The 24,546-nt window shown below is 42.6% G+C and overlaps 1 protein-coding gene across 1 annotated transcript in view; it reads right to left on the reverse strand.

Annotated features, from left to right (window-relative positions):
* LOC149788504 (toll-like receptor 4) overlaps positions 1-19,981 on the reverse strand; it is a 29,545-nt gene extending 9,564 nt beyond the window's left edge. Inside the window, exon 1 of the mRNA XM_089974503.1 lies at positions 19,931-19,981. Coding sequence (XP_089830629.1) covers positions 19,931-19,933 — 3 coding nt within the window. The 5' untranslated portion in view covers positions 19,934-19,981. The remainder of the gene's footprint in view (positions 1-19,930) is intronic.
* Positions 19,982-24,546: the final 4,565 nt, after the last annotated feature.

A 24,546-nucleotide genomic window follows, 5' to 3' on the forward strand; every position in this document is an offset into this window, starting at 1 on the left:
ACTCTGGGGACTATGTAATTTAACATGGGAGAAACAAAAATATCCATTCTAGGGACAAGGGGAATTGAACATGGGAATAGAGTTTGGGCCTGTCTAGGGACAAGGGGAATGGAACATGGGAATACTGTGTGGGCCTATCTAGGGACAAGGGGAAATGGAACAGGGTCGGGACCCTATTTTAACACGGTCCCGACCTGATGGGTCTATGGAAAGGGAACAGGCAAAAAATTGAAACAGGGAGGGGGTCTCTATTTTTTTTTAAAATAAAAAAAATAAAAAAATGGGCTAGGCAATTGAAAGTCAAGATCTTTTCAAGACCTATGAGTGGCCCTGAAAAGGGCCTTTGGTTTCATCATCATCTTCTTCTTTTATTTCCTCCACTGCTTCCACCAAGTTCTCACTTTTGCCAGTATTCCTTTCTTCTTCTTCTCCTTCTCTGGCATCCAGTCTGGATGACCTATTGCTCGGAATTTCTCCTGTATTATGATCCAATTGTTGTTGAGTTTGTCAAGGGCCTCTTTTTTCTTTAAGTTTTCCTTATCCTTTCGTTCTTTATTCCACTTGTCTTTGATATTCTTTACTTCTTCCTCCATTACTATTCTCATAAGTTCTTCCGATTTCTTAAGTTGGTCCAGGCCGTTTTTGACAAAGGACCACTCTGTCCATTCCATTACGTCTTCCAAAAAGCACGTTACTTCTATCACATTATCCATGGCTTCCTTTAAGTGACCAATCTTTACATACTCTGGATCTATAAAGCCTCTTAGTCTTTTTACTTCTTCTTCTATCATCTCTTTCACCAGATCCATAGCTAATTTCAGGTTTGTCACATCTGACAAAATCCCTATGCAAATTCACGTAGGCTTCGTTTAGCTTAGCTAGTTTGGAGCACATCTTCGTAGGAGGATGAGTCGACAATGGATGGTTAGACTGAAGGCTACCCCCGGCTTTAAAGTCAAAGCGCGGCCGTGAAGGAAAACATCCCTCCACGGTTTTCGAGCCGCAACGTTCAATGAGTGTCATGAGAGGGATAGTAAGAAGTCAAAGAGCATGAATCAAAATTCCTATAGCCAAACAAACCACAAAGGCATTTTTTTTCAAAACACAACATTTTTTATTCAAAATCACTTAACACTAACAAACAACTCTAACATTTTTAACAATAATCCAACAATATAACATCAAAAAAATTTTCAAATACCAAACATTTTTTTTTCAACTCACACATTATTTTGGACAGGGCTGACAACGTTGTGAATGAAATTGTGATTTCCACTGTTGGAAGTCATTAGGCCATTGATGGACACTACGTTTCCTAGCTTGAGACAAAATATAAGCATACTGGTCACAAAACCATCGATCTACTTTCACATCGTTTCTAGAAGAAGAACGAGGATCAAAATGACTTACTAAATGTTCTAAGGAATAGCCCAGGCTGCGATGATGCAGAAAATACATGCAATATTGTCCACACACCAAGGAATCTGTGCCTTGTAATTTCACATTATTGAATCGGGTGGTCTGAGCATTTCTTCTCATAAAGTCAATGATATCGTCTTCCAAAGGAGGCAATCCATACGAATCGAAATATTCCACACATCCTTCTTGAGGAAAGTAGACGGCTACCCAGTGGGTTCCTGGGAGAGGACTGTCGTCCGTGTTGATCACATAAGCTTGATGGTCTTGAGGATTGCGATGAGGGAGTTCATCTTTAGCACAGACGACAGGATTCCAAGAAGCAGTGTACGAACTGTGGTTCAAAAGGTAATAAAGTTCCCAGGTATCCATGTTTTTGTGTTGGTTTTTTTTCTTCACAGGTAATAATAAGTCATCAATTCGATCCTGACTTTTTGCTTGAAAATGTCTGACAAATAACCGTTTCTTCGCTTCGTCTCCCCACTCTGATTCAGGAGAGCTTCGATACGATGGATCTCTTGAGTGGTTAATGGTGGACAAGAATGTTCACGCAAGTCTTTATACCACTGGTGCAACACGACTTCGTCCTAGATGAGACTCCAAGCTTCCTCCAGATACTCGTCCAAGTTTCTTCTTGACTCAGCATCAGGCATTTATCGTGTTGAATTTGACTGGGATGGTCGTTTTGACATCCATATCAATCTTTCTTGATCAGTTCCGTAATATTTTCGACCAAGTGTTTGGCAAAACAGGAGACTAAATGGGCTTCTTGTTCTGGCCATCTTGACTTCATCATGATAACTTCTTCGTCTTTGTCTTGGGATTCTTCTTCCACGGTCTCCTCACATTTCATGTCCAAAGTTTCTCCACCAGGTAAAGAAGGATAACAGTCTTCCATGGCTTCTAATAACCTAGAATGACTTCTCTTAAACTGTTGATTTCTATGGTACTGTCAAATTCTGCATTCAGGAGGACGTTCACTGTGTCAAGTAGAGGATTAGTAAACTGAAGTTCCACACGAATCTAGCCGGATTTTATAGGATGGAAATGTCCCTCGTCGCTGCCTTGGTCTGGAGTGAAATTAAATGCCCACAAACCGTAGCCTTCTGTATAATCCTCGTACGATATGCCGTGACTGGTGTTGGTTCCTAACTGTCCGGTGGCTTCGTACAGGGACAAGTACGACCTCAAGTAATTCCTGTCACCAAACTTAGGCTCAAACGGTCGGGTACACAGTGTCTTGCCATCGCGACTGACTTCGATCTTGGCTACGTTGTAATGATGAAACAGGAAAGGATTTTCGTTGTGGACTCCGTTGAAGGCTGAATTCTTGACGATACCAAGGATCAAACGCTTGGGTAACTGACCTTGGAACAGATGATCTTCGATCATGGATCGCTGTCCAGCAGGAATGGTGAACGTTTTTACTTCCACGCGTCGTATGGGATACTTGGCGGTCGTTCTGCTCAAGGTTAGACTGATGTCGTTTCCCACTTTGGGTAACACTTCCACGCGTTGCACGTAGAGCGTGGCTTCTTGAATAATGGTTTTGTACTCGTTAGCATGGGCCAACAAATGGAAAGCGGTACTGCTCCGATTCAGTCTCAGGCGAATATCCACTCCGTTCAGTAAATACTTTTCTTGTAACCACATGTCCAAATGCAAACGATCCATCAGTTCTAAACTACGTCCTTGCAGAACTTTTTTTCTACGTGTGTTAAACCCCACATTGTGAGGATCGTCATCTGCTGTGAGGGCTGTATCGTTAAACGTGTTATCACCCGCTGTGTCAGGTTTCCATACCACGCAAGCATCCAGATGAGTATTCTTTGCTTCTTTTCCGTACGTCAAGAGATTTTCCAGGTAGGCACGATACGGGTAAGTATCCATGCTGCTGCTGACCAGTTTGTATTCAAGTACAAGTCCACTTCGCTGAACAAGGAATGCATGAAATTGTTGACGGGCGCTACCCTATCATTGGCTCCAGGATTGGTGTTGTCCGTTTTGACCAGTTTGACTTTCAAATACAGGTAACTGCTATTCAGATCGATGTAATCTTCGGGCTGACCTTTGATGTCAAACTCGACGGGAGCAGAATCCATCAGAGAGGAGACGGGATGAAATTCCACCCACTGGGATTCTTGCATCGTCATCATGGTGGGTGGCATGGCAAACAGATCCAGTTCCTACTTGGAACAAGCGCAAGACTCTCGGTGCATCATTTTTTCTCTGTGTTTCAACATTTTAATAATCGAAAACGTCTAAGTCTCGAACGGTTCTTCTTTTCTTTGTCTTTCTATCTTTAGAAGTGTGAAGTCTGGTGAAAGGGTGTTTTCTTCGTCGTCTCTTTCTGCCTTGTCCTTGCTGAATGCCTGACTCGGTAGCGTGCAGGGCATTTATAGGTATTTCTCGTTGACCCAAAAGGTCTTTACCCGTTTGCAGCAAGACATTTTTGCCTGCCCTCAAGAAAGCTTCTTTCGGGTTTTGTTTGTCGATGATGACATTTTGGAGAAATTCTTTGCCTTGCGTCAGTGCCGCATCTTTCAAGGCGTGCAATCCGCGTGTCACCATCGGTTTCAACACCGGAGCCACCGAACGAAAAGCCGATTTTAACATATCTCCTAAACCGTGTCCTCGCTGTCGAGCAACCCCTCGGTACACTGGATACATGACTTACGAGTCGTGAGAGAACCGTTTTCGAAAATGGAGTTTCACCGTGACTTTCCCTTTGGTGAATGGAATATTTTGTCCCAGATCTCCTTTTATAGCAATGTTGACCGTGTCCAAATAAGACTTGCTGACGGGCAAATAGTGAGGATATACAAATTCGCGGTGGACGTGATAAGTGTTTCCACCTTCCTCGTCAGCGGTCGTGGCAGAATCCACTTTGAAAGGAATGACACGCAGAAACGGTGCGGAGGTGTGTCCCACCACGTTGTACTCCACCACATCGGAGTACACAAACATTAAATTCAGTCCTTGGTTTAGTTCTACCGGGGAACGAAATAACTTGCTAAAAGACTCGTTGTCGTAAATGATTGGTAATTCGTTTTTCTTGAGCATGGCCATTCTCATGTCCATGTCTCCGCCCAACATGTCAAACAATTCAGGACAAAATAAAATGGACATCATTTTACCCCCGTCAAATTTCATCAGGAAGCGACGAGCTGCTTTGTGGTACTCCATGGTGACACTTTTTTTGACACTTTCCAAAGCTTTCAGAAACACGACATTAATCCGCAGGTAATGGTGCTGACCAAACGTTGACCACTAAAATAATAGCCTGGGGGAATGAACAAGTGGTAGGACCACTTTTGAGTTTTGTCATCATAGGTTTTGTGATCATATTTGACATGGGTATTCAAGTACTTTTGCAATTGCTCGTCATGAACTTCCACCGTAAAAAAATTTTGATTACGAAGGACATTGAGGACTTGGGTCGGGTGAATGATTTCCACTAAAGCCACTTCCCAATGGGCTTCGTGGTCTAATGGGATGGCCTGAGGTAATTTGGCCGTGTAACAGCACAACGTGTTCTTGGGAAACACCTCCATGGAACTGTCACTGGGTAAGGTTAAGTAAAATTGGTTGTTATTGCTCATAATTCCAGAGTTCTGTGGCTGTCCGAGGGGTTACTGGACGTCAGAGGTGTGTCTCCGCCCAAAATGGGGTTATTGTTGTTATTGGAGTGGTGACTGGCACTGGCACTGGACACAAGGTTCCCGTTGTTCCCGTTCGAGGTGAATTTCTGGGAGGGATTAGGAAGCAGGTAACCGATGCAACTGCTCAATAAAATGGTCCACAATTGTTTGTCTCCAAGTTGCAAACTCAAATTCGCAATGGCTGCCCCGATGACACAATACACCAAGAAGATTTGGCAGAAAAAGACGATTTGCGTTTTAGGCACACGTTCTCCACACCACACCCACAAGGGTTGTTTCTGTAAATATTGCAGAGGAGAACTGGGTGAAGAAGTGGTCAACGTAGCTGCGTCTGTGTGAAAGGGCATGATGGTCACTTCTTTTTATAGTCGATGACTTGCGAAGCGTCGATCCAAGAATCAAAACTGGGTGGATATCCTTTCCAACGTACTTTGACTTCTTTGACACGTCGTTTGCCTACTTTACGGGTTCTGCGTTCGAGAATGCTTTCGATGTCGTACACGTCGTCTTCTTTTTTGGTGACACGTTGTAACTCGGGCAAATAAAACGTTCCTTTGTGCACTTCTCCGTTCATGTCTTCCAATTTATAGACGGCAGGATGACGACCATGCAATCGTCCAGTGACACGAAACAATTCGGTCGTCCAGTTAGGTAAGTAACCTTTGTCGAAAGTGCGTTTGGTTTTGCCAATTCGTACCCAATCTCCTACGTCGAACACTCCACTTTTCTTGGGGACAGCCCTTTTCTTGGGGACAGCACCAAACAGGCGCTCAAACATCAGCACTTCGTTTTCGGGAGTCACTTGCGGGGCACGTCCAATGCTTCGATGGTAAGATTGGTTGTACGCTTGCACCAGGTGAGGTAAGATGTCGATGTACTTCAGAGTGTGGTGATGCGTAAAATATTTCGACATGCGTTCTTTCAAAGTGCGTTGAAAACGTTCCACGATGCTGGCTTTGATTTCAGGATTCTCGGTGGTAAAAAAATGAATATCACGTTTCTTTAATTCTTTTTGGAAAGCTTGGTTCAGAAATTCGGTGCCTTTGTCCGTTTGCCATCGAAGAGGGTGACGACCGCTTTGTTTCAACACCTGTTGCAGGGCTCGCACTAACTCGCTGCTCGATTTGGAAGTCAAGGGCACGACCCAGGCAAATTTGGAAAAGACGTCGATGACACAAAACAAATATTTGTACCCGCGATTGTAGCTGGCCAAATGAGAGACATCGGCTAAATCGGCTTGCCATTGATGATCGATGCCTTCCACTCGGGTGCGACTTCTGGCAAACTTGCGTCGAATGGGTTTGTGTAAAGTGTAGGTAGCTTGTTCTTGTAACCATCGTTGCACTTGAGGTAAACGGAGACTTTTCAGTCGAGTTTTGCCAGCACGATACAATTTTTGAACTCCTGCGTAACCTACAGGATGGGATCGTAGTAAATGCTGGCTAAGACTTTTTCCATTTGTTGCTTTGTGTGTTAATAAGGCACCCACTCTTGGAAGATGCTACTCTTTTTCTCTTGGGGTACTTTCTTGGATTGTAATGCCTTGCGTGTGCGACCGGCAATAGCTGTCGAGGAGGAGGAGGAGGATGATGTCTGAACAGGGGATATTTTTTCTTCTTTCACTTCTGTCTTCACCTTCTTTTTCTCTTGTGATGAAGAAGGGGTGGTCATCATCTTTTTACTCCATCCAATTCTGGAGGTAGGTGGTGTTGTTAACTTGCGTAGTTTTTCTAGTGGAGTTTGAAACCCTTCCTCATCTTCTCCTTTTTCTGTCTTGGTCACTGGTAGTGGTGGTAGTGGTACTGGTGATGGTGCTGGACTTTTCATCAAGGTCTTAAAATCTTTCAGAGGGGGTAGAGCTGTTTCGTCTAAAGCTTTCTGGTGAAAGAGTTGCAGTCATTGCAAGAGTTGACCGTACTTTTGCGATTTTTCTGTTTCGGACAAATCTTGGCGATCCATCAAGGACTGCAATTCGTGTTGTAACTGGGACATTTCGCTCAAATTGGGATTGGGAGGTAAATGTGGGGTGCGTTGTTGTTGCCAAATATGGTATTCCATCCATCGTTTGTAAGGCACTAAAGCTAGTTTTCGTCCTTCCATGGGATGTCAGGGGTAGATTCTGAGATCTTGGGACTTCAGAGGGCCTTTTTATCTTGTTCCCACCAGTCCTCCCAACATGGTTCCCAAGACTCCTTTCAGCAATGGGCCTAGCAAGAGGGGTAAAATTCCTCCAAGTTGGACCAACATCTTTTTTTGACGAAGACGAATTTTCTTTTGAACCATTTGGCGAAGAATGTGACGATGTTTGCCTAAGCATTGTTTCTGGTGTTTGGACAAAGGGATCGTGCCTTTCAACACGTTCAAACAACATTCGCACACGGTATCGATGACCTCTTTGGAGGCTGATTGAATGAGTTTTTTTCGTAGAGGTGGAGAAGCTTTGGACAGGACAGATAACATGTCCCCATGTTTGACTAAACGAGGAGGCAGTCCTTTCCTTTTCTTTCCTTGGGTTTTAGAAGAGGGATGTTTTCTGGAGGGTGACATCTTTGAGTCTTCAGCACCAAAAACACTGATACCCCTACTTAATCACAGACCTTTTTTATACTGGAACGCGTCGCCAGTGATTGTCTTTACGTCGTATCAACTTCAGGACAGGCATGACACGTCGTGCAGGGGTACGCAACGGACTAAATCGAGCCAGTTCTTGCTTGGACAAATCCAGTAAACTTTGTATCATGCCCGATCTCTCTTGGACTTTGATTTTGGGAGAAGGTACTTTGTGAGCAGCGGCCATTGCCACTAAATTGGAGGGTCCTGCCACTGGTGAAATTCTTTGGGTCATCAACGGAGACTTTCTTGGTGTGATCAACGTCTCCAAGTACTTTTCAGTTCTTGGTGTCATCAACGGAGAAGTGACTGAACCTGAGGCTACCGGAGACGCGGTCACCGTCGTGACAGGTCGTGGTTTGCCAGTGTAAGGTTGCGTCCTGGTTGAAGTGCCTCTCTTGCGACTAGTTTTCTTCTGTGGGCTTTTCTTTTTCTGGGGACTTTTTCTCTGTTTCTTTTTCTGGGGGCTTTTCTTTTTGCAGGGTGGTGTCTGGTAAGAGGAGGGTCCCGACACTGGAGAAGTTCTTGGAGACACGTTTCTCCTTGGGGACCTGGTCTTGCCACCGTGGCTCTTTTTCTTCTTCTTCGAGCTTCGTTTGACTTCTTTTTTCTTGGGAAGAACTTTGGGAGCATTAGGATCCCATCTTAAGAGAGAGCGAATGATGACCCCTCCTAGAGTACCGCTCCCTCCAGGTTTCAAAATGATTTGTTTTTTGGTTTGAGTGTCGATGCGGAGATCGGCCAGTTGGGTCAAAGCGACTTTGTTTCGATCAAAAAAGCGTTTGGTTTGATGAGGAATCTGAATGATCCCTTGCAGTAATTGACGTGCTGTCACCGTGAACCATCGTAAGACTCCTTTGAGGCTAGCTTCTAAGACAGGAGCTCGTATTTGTGGATTTTTTTCTCGACTGATGCCATACAAGGCAAGAATCAATTTGACGGGAAGATGTGACAGAAGGGACGTCATGTTCAAACTGTGTGAGACAAACGAAAAGTGTCTGAGGTTTTTATAGATTTTTTTGGAGTGAAATTAAGTCGAGGACGGAGACGTGTACAGGACAAGCCCTCCGTCTTGGCACCAGTGGTGAAACAAGTGGGTAAGAAATCGCAAATCATCGGGGGTCGTAGGTTTCAAATCGACGAGTAAATAGGCGTGTGGTGTTTGGGTGGCATTGTCGTACGCCTGAGTCAGCCAAGGCGTTCCTAACTGTTTGGCTAAGACTTGCACTTGCGATTTATCTCGAGGGCTTTTAAACAAGACCACGTAATGCGCATTGAGACTGATGGTGCGATGGGCTTTACTTTGTTGAAACAAATTTTGGGTGATGTAAACGACACTGGCATTACGGTGATGCCCTTTGCGCATGAACCACAGTTTAATTTCTTCTTCGTCTTCTTCTAACGTGTCGTCGAAAATGACCAAATGGGTTTGACGGGAGTCAGAGACGATGCCGTCGTCTTCTTTCGGAATGCCTTCCACAAACACGATGGATTCGCCTTGACTTTCTCGCAAGAGACTGTACGCGGATTGCCACTCTTTGTAACACCACACGACACGTTGAGGTGGACGATCGATCAAATGATGTTTATGTTCGATCAATCGTTTGACGAATTCGGTTTTGCCTGAACCGCTAGGTCCAGCAATGATCATGTTAAAGGGATGGCGAAGATACAAAGCCTCCCAGCTGGCACGATCTAAGTGTTCGTCGATGACTTTGACAGTAGAGGAAGAGGGAGCAGACGTAGCCATAGTGTATGGAATGTCACTTGTGACACGAAAACAAAGAAGACAAGAGTTTATATACTTTGTCAGGACACGTTTATTGAATGTTTTAAACATGAATACGAAAGACAAAAATAAATAAAACCAAAGGCTTAAGTACAACGATAAAAGGCACATCGAAATTATCAACGTGGAATAGAAACAAGTTTTGGGTAAAGTTCTGACCAGTTCTATAGGGGGTAAGGTCACACAAGTGTCCTCCCGAAAGGGTCTTTCAGGCATGTCCACGACAGTCCTGTCCTGGGTTACGGTTTTTTTTTTTTGGCACCGTCACTAACACAGGTTGAAAAGTGACTTTTTTCCTTGAACAAGTCTCGTGCATACTGGGCCACTTCTTGGGTCCAAGCCTCAAAATCCCATTCTTTCCAGGCACGGATATCTGTCCATTGGAGGTGTAAGTCACAAGCTACGCACACATCGTCATACACGTCTTGGGTAGCTAAAAGTTGACGAATCTTTTTTTCCCGTAGAGGTCGAGAAGTATCCAGATGAAAACGCAAGGCTTTTAGCAAAAGGAGTCTTTCGTGACCATTTAAGGCGATTGGGATGGTAAGTACTGATCGTAAAGAGTCCACAAGGAATCGGCTGGTAAACGAAATCCTAGAAAACAAGTCACTAAGACACACACCACTTGTCGACCCAAATTGAATGGATACAGTTCTTGTAATAATCGATGGTAATGATCCACGGTTTGAATATGGTCGTTGAGTTCCTTCCACGGAATCTGTTCAATTACATGTGATAAAAGTCGTGGCATGGCAGCCTGTTTTTATACTCTCTTTGTTTCGGAAACAATACACGTACTTTCTAGCCAGAGATCTTCGTTCTCCAGTAGGTAATTTAAATCTTGCATACTCTAACCGAAACGTCAGAGTTCGATTAGAAGTTTCCTTTTACGCTAAGTAGATTCCACGTAAAATATGTTGGTAATCCTTTAACTTGTCTTCCTCAATGCGTTGCTCTAGGTGAATCTCGAAGTAACCAAAATTATGAACACGTGGATCATCGGGGGCCTGGAAGTATTGAACAATATCTGACCACTGAAATAATTTCTGACGAATCAGTTCTTTTATACCATTCAGGTACCAGTGGTTAAAGATCTGGTGACGTAACGGATGCAACTGTTCTTTACGTTTCACTTGTATTTTGACCAGCTCTCGGTAAATGTGTTCTCTCAACTCCACAGGCAAAGCACGAATGTTCTCTTGTAAAGTATCCATGAAAAGGTCATACTAAATTCTCTTTCTGACACAATAAATGTACTGTTTGCACAGACATAGTTTTAATTCATTGTCGAATCTAAATCGTTTAGTCACTAATTTACACATTACAATTCGTTCAGAAGTTTCCTCTTTCACTAAGTCGACATTGCGTAAAAGATGTTGGTAATTCGTTAACTCTTCCTCTGGAATTCGATCCAGTAAGTTTACAATGTAGTAGATAGAATCATCAATACCAAACCAATTCTTTTTAAAACCAGGGGGTCGTTGATCAATGTCTCTCCAATGGAACACTTTCAACTCAATCAGTCCTTGTATAGCATTCAGGTACCAGTGATTAAACATCTGGTGACGTAACGGATGAAATTGTTCTTTACGTTTCACTTCTTTTTGACCAGCTCTCGGTAAATACTTTCTCTCAACTCCACGGGCAAAGCACGAATGTTCTCTTGTAAAGTATCCATACACAGGTTATGGTAAGTTACTTCAATGTCTCGGTCCCACTAAGGGTAAGTAATGACAATTCGGTGACCATCGAGCATGTTCTACGTAGGCCGAATCTTGTGGTTCCCAGTGGTGAAGTGACACACCGCAACTGAAGCACCTGACTTTATCTCCTTCGCCCAAGTAGAACAATCCGGCTCTGGCTAATTCTTCGGGGGTCGGTCCTCCCAGATACTTAGGCCATTTTCCTTTGAACGATTGAAGACGATTTTCAAAGTCGCAGTATTCCGACAAACGCACAGGAAACGAATATTCGTCTTTCACAGGTTCGTTTCGATGAGGGTTGAGTGACATGGGCAGGAGTTTGCTCAGGGCTGGATGACATCCGTAGGGGGGTAGACGTGAAGGTGAACATTCCCCTTTAAAACGAAACCCAGTAAAATGTCCAAGAGGACGAGCGGCATCACTTTCGCATCCCTCCGGTTTGACACGCACAGCATCACTTTCCATGATAGGGGTCGTAAGAACAAAGTTTCCATGATGCTTTACGGCATCGCTAAGGTCACAGCGTACAGCATCGTTCCCATCGCAAGGCTCACAATCGCATTCTACTTCAGAAGACCCACACTTGAAGTGTGCCTGTCTGAACTTGTTTTGTATTTCTCTGAAAGTATTCATCTTGTTCGCTTAGTCTTGGTAGTCACAATGAACTATCGATCTTGCCTAGGGTTCCTTTTTATATACAGACCAATATCGACGTGTCCATACGGTAAGGTGAAATGATTGGGAAGTCGCACTCGCTTCTGGTACACGATTTGATAGACTTTTTCCAAGGGTCGACTGACGATGTGGTGAGTGGGTAAACGTACAATCTTGTTGGGTTGATAGGTGGTCACTTTAAAGTGTTTATCTTTTCCAGACTGCAAGGCTTCTTTCAATACCCCAAAGTTCACCACTCGACTGGTACGATAATTCAGTGTCAAACCTTTCACTTTACACTTCGTGTGCACTTCTCCTTGTTCGTCCCGGTATTCGTAGCCGTAATTTTTAGGACCGCCACTGGCGAAACTTAGAATCTTGTCGTCGGGTTGCTCGTCTGTCCAGGCTCCTAAACGGTCTCCTTCGATGTCAGGGTGCTGTTGACTCGGGTGATCGATGTAAAAGCAACTGTCCGTGTCAAAGTACAGGACACGTTCCCCTAACAGCTCTAAAGCTTCGTACAATTTTAAGCGAGCATGGGCTGTCACGTAAGCCGCAATGATGACATTTCCAAAGGGGTCGTCTTGTACAAAGTTCAGATCTTCTTCGTAATTGACCAAGATCAAATCTTCGCGAACGACGTCCACGTGTTTCATGAATTTGGTTTTGTCGTGAATCATCTGGAAGTAGCGGGAAGGTTCTGTCAAATACTCCGTCTTGGGTAAACACGGGCGTTGTGCCATTTTACCCCACAAGCAATTTAACATCACTTTGGCAAACGATCGCCTGCCTTCGTTTTTCTCGATGTGATCTAAAGTGATGCCTTCTTGTGCCCAGTATTTCTCTTTGAATGTCTTTTGGTCTTCGGGAGTGTGACACCAGGAAGGATAGCCGCTGGCTTCTTGCTTTAGTTTCAAAAAGGCATCCACGTAGTCTGCGAAAATGCCTTTCTGAGTGGGTCACCATTGTAGTATTGTTGTGTCTTGGGAAAGTGACAAATTTCGTACACTTCTAACAGTTGATATCCCATGTCCAGAGCTTTGAACAATTCTACGCTGACCCAGGTTCTCGTCAAGGTCCGTTCTTCCTGGGTGTGCTGACAAGGTTGATGTTGGTTGCACGTTTCTGCACAAGTACGGCACAAAGGAAAAATCAGTTTGCCTTGGCAATGGTGAGGTAAGACGGGATGGTACAAGTCCGTGGGAGGCAAAACTTTGCACTTGATCAAGCCTTCGTATTGTCGAATGTTTTTTAGGTCGATGTGTTCCGTCAACAATTGTGGGTGCCCTGCAGGAAAGCGACAATATTTGCACAGGTAGGGATACAGCGAACACACGTTCAAGTATTTCATTTCTTCTCCTTTCTCTTCGTCGGCTTGGTACAGCAAACAGGTGGCATTGGTCCTTCCTCCGTACAAACTATCCCTCGGGTTCATCGGGTCCATGAACTGGTAAATTTCCACGGCACGTTTAAATTCGGGATCGGTTTTCAAACGGTGATCGTATTTGTGTTCCCACATTTCCACCACTTGGTATCCTCCCTGTTCTAATTTTAGGCGTCGCTGACAAGTGGTCTGGTACAAGTCTTCCATGGTTCGTTGTAAAATCTGATTTTTAGCGCCACGGTCAGGGTAACAGTGGGGCATCCGTGAAATAAGCAACCGTTAAACTCGTACACGATCGTTGGGTTTTCTAAGTCCCAGCCATCGACCGAATGCGTTCCGATGGTCTTTTCACCTCCTCCGTTGTGAGCATGCTGAATCCATTTGTCTTCCTTGTCGCACAAGTAATTTAACCAGCGTAGGGCTTTGACCGAGTATTGACGTTTGACATAGTTGGTCGTTTGAGGACTGATGACAGCCACGGTGTTTTCAGGCATGAATCGTTGCCTGTACACTAAGGAACACGCTTTGGCAATGGTGCAAGCTTCCTTCACAGGATCGACCCCTCCGTGTTCCATGAACAGTTCTCGAAATTTTCCACAGCAACGTCGTAAAATGTCCACGTCGGAACGACAATACTTTAGCATTTCTTCCTGAAAGTCGAAGGGGTCCGAGGCGTGAGCCTGGTACCAAGCGTAGAAAGCTTCTCGTTGTTCGGTACGCATGTTGTCGGGGTCGTAATAGTGAGCCTCAGGTAAATGGGGTAGAACGGCATGTTGATTGGCTTCCGTATTGAAAAAGTGTGGAAAGTACCCTTTAGCCATTTCTGTCATTCCAAACGTTTTAGGCATTCGGCTCAAAGGCATGGCCAAGTAGCTCATCGAATTTTTAAACTGTACTTGTCCCACTTGCATGAAAATGATTTTGGCTCCGTTCAAAGTGACTTTAGGACGATCGGTGCCATGTTCCGTATAGTATCTCAAAAGAAACTCTCCGTCGTATCCGGAGAAATTGTGAGCCATCACCGTGGCATGACGATGATATCTCCGTAACGTTCGATGTCCTCTTGGCTCCACGTCTTGTCGATGGGGTCTAAGACCCATCGGGCGAAATCGGCTAGCGTGTTCGGTCCCCGAAAGATTTTTTCACGCCCTCCGGGAATCTTGCTGCAGTGAGGGCAATGACTGAAGATAGGTTCTTGAATGCACTTCTCGCACGCTCGATGAGCCACGCAGAAATTCGGAATGTGAATGCCAGTCTCTTGCATGCATTCGAAATCGAAAAAGATGAAATTGCCTTTCTTCTTGTGACCGTCCTCATTCTCTGGTTGGGGTTGGTATTTTTGCACGTAACATTGGTGTTCCAAGTCCACGATGTGATGACATTTTTTCTTTCCTCGACATACGTGTGCCTTGACAGTATTGGTACATATGCCTTTTCCACAGGTAGGGCACAATCTCAGGTGTTTACAAGCACATTTCTGCTGTGAACCTTGCGTCTTCAGATGTTGTTGGTAACAGGCAGGGCTGACAAACGTGCGCAGACAAGCAGGACAATGCATTGGTTCTTGCCCTTCGCTCAGACAGGGTTGAGAGGCCAAACATCCTGAGCATTTCGATCCGCAATGTTTGTGTTTCTCTCGATTATTATAACCATGGTCACATTTCTCACAGTAATATTTGTATCCCAGGAATCCGGTGATACTGGTAATTGTATCGAAATGGTCATCGTGATGATAAAGGTGAATGTATTTTCCGTCCTTAAAGTACTGGCCTCGAAACAACAGAGGTCCGCGCACTTCTTGAGGGTGCACTTTCAAGGTGTATCGTGGAGCTAGGGCATCTTGCAATTTTTGCATCTCAGGAATGCCACAGGGTGAGTCTTTGGACAGGCCTATTTGTTGTAACAGAAGTTCTGCTTCGTTTCGTTGCTTGGCTCGGTTCGATTTTCGAATGTTCTCCCAGTCTCTTTTCCATTCTACCGTGTCGTTCTTGTTGGCATAAGTTCGTCCCAGCACGATAGCCCTCGCTAAATACATCTGGTCTTGAGGGTTGTTAATTCGGACGAGGCTTGTTTTGGTTTTACGAAGGCCGTCCACCAATAAGACCTTTTTGCGGCCAGTCCCTTGAGGAGGAGAGACGTGGGTCATGTCCAGTGTGGCTTTTCCATCGGTGATGTCAAACTGGTCATTGGATTGTTGTACGTGTTGAATCGTGTCCATGACTTTGGAAGCGGTCAATTCTGCAGGGCTGCTAAACTCGATCCAAACAGGGGATTTCAAACAGTCGTGTTGTATGGAAAGTCTCAAGCGATCGTCTTCTTTGGGTTGACATTGTCGCTTGAGTGTGGTAAGCAAAGAATCCCACACCCCGGTGATGAACCCTTCTGCTTTCTCTAAGGGTACGTCGGACTTGAAATCTTTAAGCTTCACCGTGTATTTGTAAGCCGAGGGTCTAAATTTTCTAGAGGAGCGCTTTTCTGTCTCTCGAATGGAATAGTATTTTTCAGGGTTAACTAAGGGTGGTGAACTTTGTTTAGAGAGTTCGGATTCTGGTTCACTCATGTCCTCTTCAAAATCACTGGCATGAATTTGTGCCAGGACTTCAGCTCTGGTACGAGGCGATAGATCACGTTTCTGCCTCTTACTTTCTTCTTCTTTCTTCTCAAATGAATTGGATCGTTTCATCTTGATAGCAAAAAGTCAAATGACTAAAATTTAAACACCATGGACTAATTTATAGTCATGGCAGACCAGCGTATATAAAGGGTATGTGTCTTGTCCTTTCACTATTCATTTCACTCTCAAACCGAGCACAACGATGGAAGAGACTGCCCAGATCGAACGTTTCATCAGAGCGTTGCGAGGGGTCATTAGAAAATTTTCTTCAGACTAGCCGACGGACTACTCTCCTTCCTTTCGAGATAAAAGTGAAGATACTTGCTATATCTGTCAGAAGAAAGGGCATTGGTCTTCAGAGTGTCCAGACCGTCAAAAAAGAAAAAAAGGGGTTAGAAAAGACAAAAGTCAAGATACCTGTTATTATTGTCAAGAAAAAGGACATTGGTCTCCAGATTGCCCTGAGAAATAAGAGGAGCAAGAAGAGAGGGATTCTGGAGAGGAAGAAGAAGAGGAAGAAAGTAGACAGGTGAAGAAAAAGAAAAAGGAGAAGAAAAGAAGAAGGGAAGAAAGTGAGGATGAAGAGGAGGAAAAGACTGTGATGGTGAAGACATTGAAAAAACAGAGAGAGTAAACAAAGAAACAGAAGAAGTCTATGAACTTTTTAAAGTGCTATGTTGTGAATTGTGAATTGGATTGTAAATAGTGATAAAAGAATAAATTAATTATATAAGGTAAGTGTCTTTGGGTTTTGATTTTAAAATAAGAACGTACACTCACACACTCATAAACACGTACTATAGGGGTAAAATGAGTTGGGTTTTTTGGGGTTTTTTTGAGTTTGAATGGATGTTGGCAATTGAAAGTCTATCTCTTTTCGAGAGACGTGGGTGAACCTGGAAAGGGCCTTTTTTGGTGTAGGGGTGAGTTTAAGCAATCAACTTTAACTGTCTTAAGCCTTTGCCACGGCCAAGGCCTACTTCTGGACTGCGTACTGTTGATGATGATGATGATTTGGTTGAAATCACTAAGGTCTTAGTCACAGGGTTGGCGTGTTTAGCTCGGGAAGGTCGTATTCTCTTCGGTCGTGATAAAGAAGTCTGATACATTTGTTTCAGACTTCTTAACTCCGTTAAAATGTCTAACAGTACCGTGACCGTTTGATTTTCACACGCTTGTTTCTTTGCTGCTGCTTCTTCTTGTTGTTTTTTTCTTACCTCTTCTTCTTGCTGTTGTTGCTGTAGGAGAAAAGCTTGTTCCGCTTCCTTTTGCTGTTGTATAAATTTCTCCAATTCTTCTTTCTGTCTCTGTCTAAAATTCTCCACGTGCGGTAATGAAGGAGACGAAGGTTCCGGAACAAATTCTTGCGAGGTAAGAAAATCCACAAAATCCCAGTTCACCTCTTCTGAAAGTAAGTTCGGGTTCCCTTGGGCGGTCTCCACTGCTGGTGCACCCCAACTGATCGTTTTCTGAGTTTCCGTCATGTTGAAAAACTGTCGCATGGATTGACTACACACAGGCGCTAGCGAATCTATATAGACCACGTGACGTCACAGACTGCTCTCTTCCGATTGGACGGCCCATGACTGAATTTTGTAACGCGTGTTTGGATTGGTCAATGAACTCAATCCGTTTCAATCCTTCCTGTACCTATAAATAAGCGCAGTTCACTGCATTGATTCACCTGTTCTCGGCGCCTCAACATGTGGACCGACGTTCAATCTTCTACGCTTGTGTCTTCGATGATGTTCAGGACGGACATACCGATGTATGTCCGATCCAAGTGGACAGTTGTCCATAGGACCGACACCAGCCTATGGATACGTAGGATTTACGTGGAGAGGCAAGGATGCCTCAAAAGAGTTTTAGTCTATGGACCTACCATTAGACGAAGCCTAAGACGAAGAAGATGTCGCAGATGCCTTTTATGTAAAGGGCATATTAACATAAACCCAAAGGCCCTTTTCAGGGCCATTCATAGGTCTCGAAAAGATCTTGACTTTCAATTGCCTAGCCCATTTTTTTATTTTTTGTATTTTAAAAAAAAAATAGAGACCCCCCTCCCTGTTTCAATTTTTTGCCTGTTCCCTTTCCATAGACCCATCAGGTCGGGACCGTATTAAAATAGGGTCCCGACCCTGTTCCATTTCCCCTTGTCCCTAGATAGGCCCACACAGTATTCCCATGTTCCATTCCCCTTGTCCCTAGACAGGCCCAAACTCTATTCCCATGTTCAATTCCCCTTGTCCCTAGAATGGATATTTTTTTTCTCCCATGTTAAATTACATAGTCCCCAGAGTGGATATTTTTTTCTCCTATGTTAAATTTTACATAGTCCCCAGAGTGGATATACCCTTTTTAACATGGAAGTTCCCTAGTCCCTAGAGTGTCCCTATTCACTACTAAGGTGACTCTTTTCCTCATTAACTTGCCAGCGAGAAGAAGGAAAACTCGGATTCCTCTTCATCAGACTAGTTTGCAGGAAATAAATGAGTACGATATGTCAGTGTAGTATTTTCAGTAGTATGGTTTGTCACCGATAGTGAATCATTTCTGCTATGCTCGTAGTGAGGGACAGTTACAGACATCAATACTCGTACTGTAGGGACAGCTACCGAAATCAATGCTCGTACTGCAAGGACAGCTACCGACATCAGTGCTCGTACTGCAAGGACACTTACAGACATCAATGCTCGCACTGCAGGCATTCTGAGTAAAATCATACCTCGACTGTCCTACTGCAGGTGCGTTTACAGATATCAATGCTCGTGCTGCAGGGGAAATTACAGACATCAATGCTCGTGCTACAGGGGCAATTACAGACATCAATGCGCGTACTCCAGGGCAATTACAGACATCAATACTCGTACTGCAGGTGCGTTTACAGATATCAATGCTCGTGCTGCAGGGGAAATTGCAGACATCAATGCTCGTACTACTGGGGCAATTACAGATATCAATGCACGTACTGCAGGGCAATTACAGACATCAATACTCGTACTGCAGGTGCGTTTACAGATATCAATGCTCGTGCTGCATGGGAAATTGCAGACATCAATGCTCGTACTATTGGGGCAATTACAGACATCAATGCGCGTACTGCAGGGCAATTACAGACATCAATACTCGTACTGCAGGTGCGTTTACAGATATCAATGCTCGTGCTGCAGGTGCGTTTACAGATATCAATGCTCGTACTGCAGGAGCAATTACAGACATCAATACTCGTACTGCAGGGGGAATTACAGACATCAATGCTCGTACTGCAGGGACAATTACAGATATCAATGCTCGTACTGCAGGAACAATTACAGACATCAATGCCCGTGCTGCAGGTGCGTTTACAGATATCAATGCTCGTGCTGCAGGGACAATTACAGACATCAATGTTCGTACTGCATATGCAGTTACAGACATATCTTCATAATAACCAAGTGATTCATATAGAAACCATTGATATTACAACCTACTTTAGATTTACATAACTTGCGATTCGACATGTTAAAGGGATTTAACAGGTCACAACAGTCTCGAGTTTAATTTCCATCAGGTATATATTAACATTATGCATGTCGCATCTGTAACAAAACAAATTTAACAAATCCTAGAAATGTTACTTCCACATCTTAACTACAGAATCAAATGTATGGCCGGAAATACAGTTATTGCTATAAGCTTTTATTCAGTGAACAACAGCAACAGCAGCAGCAACAACAACAATAACAACTACTATCACTACTACTGCTACTACTACTACTACATTTAGAACCTACCACTTTCACATTTTAAAAATAACTGGCAAATATATAAAAATTTATTTCATTCTGAAGCCTTTCTCATTTACTTCGTGGTAAGAGATGACATGGTTCATGGTTGTTAAAGCCCAATTAAGTACAAAAAAAAAAAGACAACCAAAAAATATGCTACAATATGCGCATGTTTTTGGATATTGTGACAATAAATGGCAGATTCCTTCATGATATATCCCAAAGTTACAGTCTTATTCCTCGGAAAGTAGGATATTAAATTGAAGCTAAGATTATTTACGGAAAATAAACTGGTGCCCACGCATTGAAATCTAGATAAAATAACACTCACCATTTCTCAGGCATACACCAGTCAATATCACTTGCTTACAGCGAAGTGGTCTTTTATCATACTTGCGCAACATATATCCATACTGGCCAAGACGCATAACACAATATGTTGAATTATCTAACAAGGAAGATAAAACGTTTAACTGTTTCATTTTATTGTTTATCGAAACACATCCGATGATACATTAGAAACTTCTATAACATCGCAGGAAAAACAGGAACCGCCTTAGCAAACGCGGGGCCCAATTCGGATCATTCTGGCGGGGCCCAGTGGACTTACGATCAAGGCCCCTGTGAACACGGCATTTGGATATAAACTTTTAAACAAGTTTTATATGATATTGAACTTAAAGTTCTCTTCCATCACTTTAAAAATTAATTTCTCTCTTCAGATATATTTTAAAATATTACTAACGCCGGTCCTAAGGAAGAGGTATCTCTCTAAATCAATTTAAATTTGTGTTGATTTTTTAATAATAATGATGATGATAACAGTAGTAGTAGTAGTAATAGTAATTGTTGATTTTATTGTTATGATTTGTTTTCTATTCCTCGTGTCTTTCTTGGTGTACGTTCACAAGACTAAGTGAAACACTTACTTTGGTTGGTCACCTTTTTCAACGCATGTATCTCTTGACTACATTATTCAAAACTACTTACACGCAGACGACAGATGGTGCTAACCTTCTCATCTTGACCCTGCGATTCTGTCAGAAAGAAAGAAAGAAAAACCCAGCCCCTCCCCCCAACAAACAATGATAATGAATCACGAAGAATGTTTATAATTTGAAGAATTAGCTTTGCTCAACCGGAAAAATATATAACAACTGAATTACGTATTATTAAACATGCCTTGTAAACCACTAATCCCGGTCCTGCTAAGGGCCGCATCGGTGACTGACGTTTCTGGGGAGTATAGCTCTGAGTAGTGCTCCGCACATCTGGCCATCTGTTGCTCGCGGTTTGTGATCTTCTCTCCCGTCAGAGATTTCATGGCGGCGACCCCTTGCATTACAGGGCATAGAGCCTTCTTGATGCCACTGTACATACCTTGGATGTTTCTAGATTCGGTACTGCGATGGACTGCTTCACACAGTTGCTGCCAGTACTCTTTCGCGCTCTGTATAGCGATGCGTTGGGTGTTGATTCGGGCACTTCTGGGGACAGCAAGCGTCCGTTTATTAGGGCGTTTGTTTGTAAGCTATGAAGGCTTTTAGTTTGTCCTCGACTATTGGTTCCATCCTTGAAAGGTGTGTGTAGAACCAATCCAGACTGGGCGTTCCTTTTTGCCGAACGTGGACATTACTGTGCTATAGATAGACCCTTCATGGCGTTCCACTTGGTGTGGCATCGTGCTCTGGCAGGTCCTGGAGAGCCTGGTCCATGGCGGACACATACTCCTCCACTTTGAAGGGGATAGACATCTGCGCACTGTTAATGCGAGGGCGTCCTTTTGGGTTTGAGCGGTGTAGTGTGTGTGGCTGTATGCGCACCCTGCTGCTCACAAGGGCGTTATTACTCACTGTGTACTGTCGCCGAAACACGCAGACAACCACACCATAATTACCTTTACATGTAAATCCATACCACGAATGCCTAAATCTAACCCTTGTTTCACCACCAAATGGAGACAGTTGTGGGTACTAAACCAGAACTAATAATTGTGATCGCATTCCACATATCCTGCAAAAGTAGAAGTGGCAGTTAACGCATGCACAAAAGATGCACGGAAGAGTTCCTACCAGGGGAAGGCAACAAGGCTTATTGAAAAGGTTTATGTAATAAACTAGATATAATAAGCCATTACGACGCCAGGCTGTGGGCAATAAATGACTAACCGGATTAAATGTCAGCAGCAGACACCCTTAATGCTAATATCATTGATTCTTATTTAAAAGAATTCATGTCTTAATTATTGAAATGAATTAAGGAAATTCACTTCATGTCAACTACAATATATACTAACTAGCATATCATTGACATAACATTTTTAGACATAGTAATATCATTTCCTAGCCGACGTGATTAATATCATTTAAGACAGATAATTAACACAATTCTCTCAAATTCGTATCAAAAGTAATGCATGAAATTCATAGAATAAACGAGTTATATTACATTCAAGACAAATGAATTCAAACGGTTATCTACCGCACTCATCAAAAGAAAACTGATGTGTGAATTTCAAAAAAATTCAACAAATAATTACGTACTCATGAGACGCAAATAGCACGAGATTGGGACAATTACCTTTTGCTTTCCGAGACTCGCATGTTTTTCTGTTGCCTAATTTTTTTTACCTTTACGTTCCGTGTCCTTCAAACTTCCAGACACCCGTGTCTTGGACAATTTTAATGAGAAAGTGCTTTGTATTAATGTCGAAGCTAATAACCTCTTGTCTTCCCTCAGTTACATAGACTATCTAAGTTTCCGAGGGAGAATACGTAAAACATTGCCCCCCCCCATTATTTTGCATAGCCCATCAGTATTGAATTTATCTCACCGCCGAAAATTAATATACACCCGTCGAAATTTGAATAATTTTCTATTTCGTCATTTTTAAATAACCCGGTTCCTGGAAATTTTCTCGTTATGACATTTAGTTCAAACGGCACAAAAATATCTCTGGATTGTCTCTACCTTGTCCTTTCCACTACTTAAACCGAAATTCACCTTACCTCTCCCTCAGCCTGACCTCTCCCTCTGCCTGACGGTTATCCCAATGGATTATGATTAAAAATCAACCATGCCCTAAACCAGGAATGTTACACCAGTGCAGTTTAGCGATTTAATACAGTACATAACCCATTAGTGAATTGTACTTGTTTCTTTGTCATACTGACCACAGCAAGATTCGCTCATTTATATGTTGCTATAGCATCTTACTAAAATCAACTGTTACCGTTCACTTTTGTTTTTACATTTTTAATATATTTGATAACGTAAATCAGCCAGTTTAGATTGACCATCAATTCCGAAAACTGTCAATATTTTCTCACAGATGACATTGTATCTGTGACGTATAAGCAGTAGATGTGGTAATTGACCTCATAATTATGTGAGGTGTATCAAACTTGGTCCGTTCTTCGTGTATGGGCGTGTAGGTGTCTGTGTTTGTGTGGGGAGGGGTGGGGGTGGAGAGAGCGGGAGTATGCAAATGCAAGAAAATGACTCCACAGCATTTTTAGCTTACTATTATTAGATATACGTTTTTCAGTTCTTTACTATTTTGATTTAATTATAAAAATGGTTTACGAATGTCAACCTTTATGTATGAATCTCATATTGTTTAATTCGTAATATATTGCGTCTGCCAGGTATTGTGAATAATGTGTGGAAATTTTTTTGTTTATCCAAAAATATTTATAATCAATTTTAGGAATTTTTACTTTACTAATACTACGAACACGCGTGTTTTCCAATCTTTATCAACAGAAGATGTGCTGGTTTAATGTCCCTTGAAGAGAAAAGAAGGGTAATTCAGTTTGTTTTGGACTAATTGGTTAGAGCAAATATTTGGTAAACCTATGAAAATTAAGGCAAATTTTGACTTGACCACTATATACAGTAAAAACAGAAGCCATTATTTCGGAAATGAAAATTGATATGGATACTGAGTATTTAAAATGTTTTATACAAAGCTTGGAGTAGAGTGTAAACGCAATATATACGTCAAGTGAAAGTAGATGGTACAGTAAAAGGCTATAAACCTGCATTTGAAACATGCGTTAACCGTGCGATTTAAGGAACGGTATAAACAGACTTTCGAAAATGACTTCAAAATCTACATAAAAATAAGCCTTTCAAACGAAAGAATTAATTTAAAATATAATAATTCGACAATTCTCTTACACCGGACCATTTTAAGTTTATATGATAAAGCGTGTATCGGTAATTTGAACAAAATAATTGCATTGATTTCATAATATTACGAGGCCCCAACTGTAAGTATGAAACTGTATCTTAACGTCAAACTTTCCAATCCTGGATTGGTCGGTCCTATGACAATCTCCATTTTACATATTCCAAAGAATACCTCTCCATGCCCTCCCCTCGTTATAAAGGTCACCTAATACATTTTGACTCATTTCTAAAACCTCTAGTGAACTGATGCAGCTGAAGAAACACACACACACACACACACAGCAATCACTGATCATCACCCGCTCTTATTTATATTCTGCATTTATTTCTCTTATTCTCTTTGCCATACGATCGTTTGTCCTTATTTGCTTTTCATCAGCAAAACCGAGAATGCTTGCTGGGGAAAAAAAATATAAAAAAAAATAAAAAATACACATATTCAAGGGACAGGACATTCTAATCATCATCGTCTATTACGACATCCTTGAGGTAATTTTCCAAAACCATTAAAGCAGTCAGTAATGGCATGATTATCTTCGAACTTGAAGGACGAACAACAACAGATTTTACAGTCTATCAAAAGAATCCATTGTATCAATGAGATTTATTTCTTATCGATCTAGGTCTATGATGCTGACAAGTTCATCCATTCATTGCAAAATCCTCTGCAAAAATTTTTCAGTACTTGTTACTGGGTTCAAATAACTCAGGTTTGCAAGGTTTAAATTCCTGCAGCCGTGAGCCTTAAGTTGG

Source organism: Sinohyriopsis cumingii, chromosome 11 (assembly GCF_028554795.1).
Source record: "Sinohyriopsis cumingii isolate HCF-2022 chromosome 11, ASM2855479v2, whole genome shotgun sequence".
NCBI classification, from domain to species: Eukaryota; Metazoa; Mollusca; class Bivalvia; order Unionida; family Unionidae; genus Sinohyriopsis; species Sinohyriopsis cumingii.